The sequence below is a fragment of the Helianthus annuus genome, chromosome 1 (genome assembly GCF_002127325.2).
Source record: "Helianthus annuus cultivar XRQ/B chromosome 1, HanXRQr2.0-SUNRISE, whole genome shotgun sequence".
Lineage (NCBI taxonomy): Eukaryota > Viridiplantae > Streptophyta > Magnoliopsida > Asterales > Asteraceae > Helianthus > Helianthus annuus.
The window spans coordinates 56,163,183-56,167,609 of record NC_035433.2 but is presented as its reverse complement, the minus strand read 5'-3'; the positions used below and the strand labels follow the sequence as shown (position 1 = coordinate 56,167,609).

The 4,427-nt window shown below is 40.3% G+C and overlaps 1 protein-coding gene across 1 annotated transcript; it reads right to left on the bottom strand.

The window, feature by feature from the left end:
* Positions 1 to 2,994: 2,994 nt before the first annotated feature.
* Positions 2,995 to 3,707, bottom strand: LOC118490199. Its single transcript, XM_035987573.1, has 2 exons — positions 3,518 to 3,707; positions 2,995 to 3,434 (listed from the first exon to the last, which is right to left on the bottom strand). Exons 1-2 carry the CDS (start codon positions 3,705 to 3,707, stop codon positions 2,995 to 2,997), a joined length of 630 nt encoding a protein of 209 aa, XP_035843466.1.
* Positions 3,708 to 4,427: the final 720 nt, after the last annotated feature.

The window sequence follows — 4,427 nt, the reverse complement described above, 5'->3', positions numbered from 1 at the left end:
TAGATATAGTATAAAAAGCGTTTACGCACAACCAGCATGTAACACGTAACGGGTGAAAAACATGTAACTATCACAATGATACTAGTTACCACGTGACCGCGAGTAGAGTATGTGCGAAACATGTTCACCGAAGCGAACACGTGAAGTAAAGTATGTGATCCTTAGCAACCCCTGACACACAGGTGCTGAGTCCAAACTATAGTACTATCGTTGCTAAAGGCGGAAGGCAAGTCATCACTGTCTAACATAGCAACAAGTATTCAACTAATCACGTATAACATGCGGGAACGGTTAGCGTTTATAAAGTGTTTGCGTTGTGTGTTGTGTGTTGTGTTTTGATAAAGAACGTATGTAACACCCAAAAGTGTGTTAAGCGAAAAAGGGTTCGAGTATACTCACAGTGCGTGTTTAACAGATAAACACGGTCTGGTTGGTTTGAAGGGAGCGTCGGGTCAGCCTGCGTACAGATGCATAAGTCTTCCTCAGGGCTGAACGGTCGTAAACAAAGTGTCGAGTAGGGTAAAAAGCGAGTTAAGTGATAATAAAAATCATGCCTTACGGTCCATAAGCACTAATGGCTTACGGTCTGTAAACATCACTCAGAGGCCAATAATTTGGCATGTTAACATAAGTGGTCCCTTCACAACATTCGTCCATATATTTTACACATATAGTCCCTCTCGCCAAACAACGTGGCATAATTGAAAGTTAATCAGACACGTGTTATCCTATAATTTGACACAAATTTCCAAGGTGTTACAGGTCAGTCAACTGATCGACCACTTGATCCAAACGTTGATCCATTCGCGCCATAAGTCGTTGTTCCAACTCCCGTTCATACACTTCATCGAGTTGCCTGTTTCTCCTCGGAGGCATTTTGAGCCAGGAATTCGGCTCTGTTGCCAACAGATGTAGCGAATGATACGATAATGAAATACCAGTTATAATCTTCCCCAAACCCTCAAAATTCAACCTAAAGGGCAGAGAATTTGAAGTCAAAAGTGCTTAATCTCAAAATTGATTTCTGACCATTAGAATTACATGAGAAAGATATAAATAAAGACATAAATTCGAAATTGGCCACAAAAAGGCCATGGGCCAAACACAAGCCCAAAAATAAAATGCATAAAACACCGGAAAAAAAACATAAAAGTGTCTATAACTCTCATTAGAATGTGTTTTTTGGGGCGAAACTTGGACGGGCCTTACCCGACATGCTCCTCGTTTAAAGCTTCAATTTAACTGGTCGAATGCCTACAACGAATACCCGTAGACAAAGTTATGCTCGTTTTCGTAAATCACCCTTAGAAGCTTGATAATGGGCCTCTAAAAATATCATGGCCCAATCTTCTACACTTGGGCTACATCAATATCTCACCTTGATCAATCAGGTTTAGTGTAAACTTCTGGAACTCTCTATGGTTCATTTTGTTTCACTGTTTTGTAACTGGACTTCCGATGGCGGTCTTGATCTAATCAAGACAAGTTCTTGTATATTTTTAGTTGTCCAAAGTTTAAAAACCTATACACGAAACCCAACAATTTAAAGTTTCAAACTTTTTGTTCAAATATACAACATTTTTTTATTTTTTGGTTAAATGTATTATCCATACGTGTTAAGAGTATCCTATCAAGTAAAAAGCAGATATTTGAACTAACTAATTAAGTAAAAAGATGGGTGTCGATCATCTGTGGCCCAGGTTCAATCACCACTTATGTTACTTTTGTGGAATAGGCAATGATGGATAGACTCTAGTTTCCTTGCAAAGGTGCCAGACTTTATCCTGAGCTCACCCGGGTTTTCATCCCACCGTGTGTTACCCCAGAGAATTATGCTCTTGTGGCAGCACAATGACTATCAAGTGGCTGCCGGCGGTATGGTTTTCTAGGGGAACGCCCAAACCAAACTCTGAATTCAGCGTAGGCCCGGTTAAGACAACATAGTCTGACCAGAATAAAACAACAGGGTTCTCCAATTTAGAGAGTGTGATAGCCTAATATTAGAAAGTCAAGTAAAAGAAAAGAAAAGTAGAGATGGGTGTCTTGGGTAAATTAAAATGACAAACGACAAGAAAGAAGTAGTTAATCACGAGCTGTGTGAAACTTGTATGTCATGACATCGTCTTTTCTCATTTTGACAGTTTGTTGTTATTTCATTCTTTCACATAAGTCTTTATTTATAGTTACACTTCTTAATTTTGCTTTTATGATGATGATATGTAATTTTCAGAGTGAAGTTGAAGTCAGATCGTACAGTAGACTCATCTCAACACACAAAGACACGCACGCACGGATGTTGTTTGAGTTATTAATGATTTGCAGACGTTGTCCGGTGACAGTCATAAACAGTTGCTTTTTATTAAGGCTAGTGGATATGGAGAGCCCTATCCCCATGAAAATGGTCTGTCACGTAGGTGCCACATCACCATCCCATGGAGGGTGGGCCTCCTTGCATTTTGAGGGAGGTGGAGGATGTGCCTACCCCACCTAATTATTTTATAATTTTCTAACTTTTTTTCGTTAACTTAATAAAAACTTCATAAAAATTAAATAAACTTTCAACATAAAACAACATAATTAAATTCATTTCATAACATAAAAAAAATTACATTTCCTAAAAATTAAAATTACTAATCCTAGAAACGGTAAACATAAAAATGAAAAAAAAATAACGATACGATTAAAAAAGTAAAAAATCTACGACGTCCATTTTTTCTTAACCTCCTCTTTCATCCTCCGATAAACCTCGCGTTCATCCTCCGGAACCGAGTCGAGATCCAACCTCATAATCCTAAAATCTTCCGCTCGAGCATAGTCGGCCGACACGGTTTTCTTGTGACTATATTTTTCGGCCGCGAGCTCTTTGAACGAACGGTATTCGGTTATCAACTCGTCCATTTTCGAAGCCGCCCCCGAGCCGCCCCCTCCACTCGAGCAGCCCCCTTTTTGCTTTCCGCCCGCCTCTTTTTTTTATTTGTCCCTTCTGGGGGGACGTTACTCGTGAACGGGCAACACATCCTCGTCATATATCGGGTCGTCGTTTATGTCGATTTGACAATGAGCGGTGGAGCCTCCCGCACTATAACTTCCGAACTCGTAAGTTTTACTCCGTTTGGCGGTTGCGACCTCATTTGGAACCGACTTCCATTTGTTTTCTTTCTTCAAAACGTTCCATGCTCGGAGGTGTGGGAAAGGCGTTGAATTTTTAGAATCCGATTTAGCCAACGCAAGGTTAAGAATGTCCTCGTCGTTACTTTCACTAAGAGGATTAGTGTAAATTTGGTTACAATACCCGCAAAATTCATTGATGGTCTTGTTCATTTTACGCCACTTGTTCGAGACGGAATCGATATCACGCATCGGGCCTTGATCCATAATCCCGTTAAATCTTTCCGTTGTCGCCTTCCAAAAATTAGTACCCGTTTGGTTGTTCCCTAAATTAAAAAAAAATGCATTAGTAAAAGTAAAAAATAAATCTTTTTAAATTTAAATTAAAAAAATAAACTTTGGTTCATACCGACAATCGGGCAAGTTGAGGACTTAACATACGCAATTGCTAGCGCCTCCTCCTCTACTTTTGTCCACTGTCTCGGCTTTGCTCTCGAACCGCTTTTTGGCGCGGTTTCAACCGCCTTCCCCTTCCCCGTGTTTTTTTTTGCGCTTGAGCTCTTTAGGTGGCGATTCGGGGACGACTTCTTCATCATCATCGTCAAGTTGAACTGTGGGTTGCGGTTGCGATTGGAATTGTTCAAACGAGTTGCGTTGCATGAATTGTTGGAGTGCTTGGTATTGTTGCATTTGTTGAACTTGGGACATTTGTTTGAAGGCGTTGGGTGATTGTTTGAAACCCGAAAACGTAAATTGGGGAGACGCCCATGAAGGATCCATAGTCGGAGTGTAAGTGGGACTCGAAAAAAAGTTAGGTTGGTTCGGGTTGGGATTGTTCGGGTTGAGGTTGTTCAGGTTGGGGTTGTTCGGGTTGAATGGATTCATGATTGTATAAAAAAGATGGAGAGTTTTTTTATAAAAGTGGATGAGAATGGGAGAAGTATTGAGAAAATGGTATAAAAATGGATGAGATAAGGGGTATTTATTTAAAGTTAAAAAGGTTTTTTTATTAAATAAGATAGCCGTTGTAACGGCTATATGTTTGAAAATGTGGCCTGTCAACTTCGTCGAGATCCAGCCGAAAGGGACTAGCCGGGCCGAGGGGGCGGTGTGAGGGACTAGCGCCGGGCCAGGCCGGGCCTAAGCCGGCCCCCATACCGTCTGGTCTAAGAGTAAATTATTGATTTGGTCCTTGTGGTTTAGATAGTTTAATTCATTCAGTCTAAAAAGAAATCTTTTAACGTATTAGACTTCGAGATTGCATTTTATAACGATTTTGACCTCTAACATTAGCTTTGTTATTTTTTTAAAGTTAAGTG

Coding starts and splice junctions, on each gene's coding strand:
- LOC118490199 (XM_035987573.1), bottom strand. CDS start 3,707: ATGATGATGAAGAAGTCGTCCCCGAATCGCCACCTAAAGAGCTCAAGC. Junction 3,435..3,517: donor CTCAACTTGCCCGATTGTCG/GTATGAACCAAA, acceptor TTTTTAATTTAG/GGAACAACCAAACGGGTACT.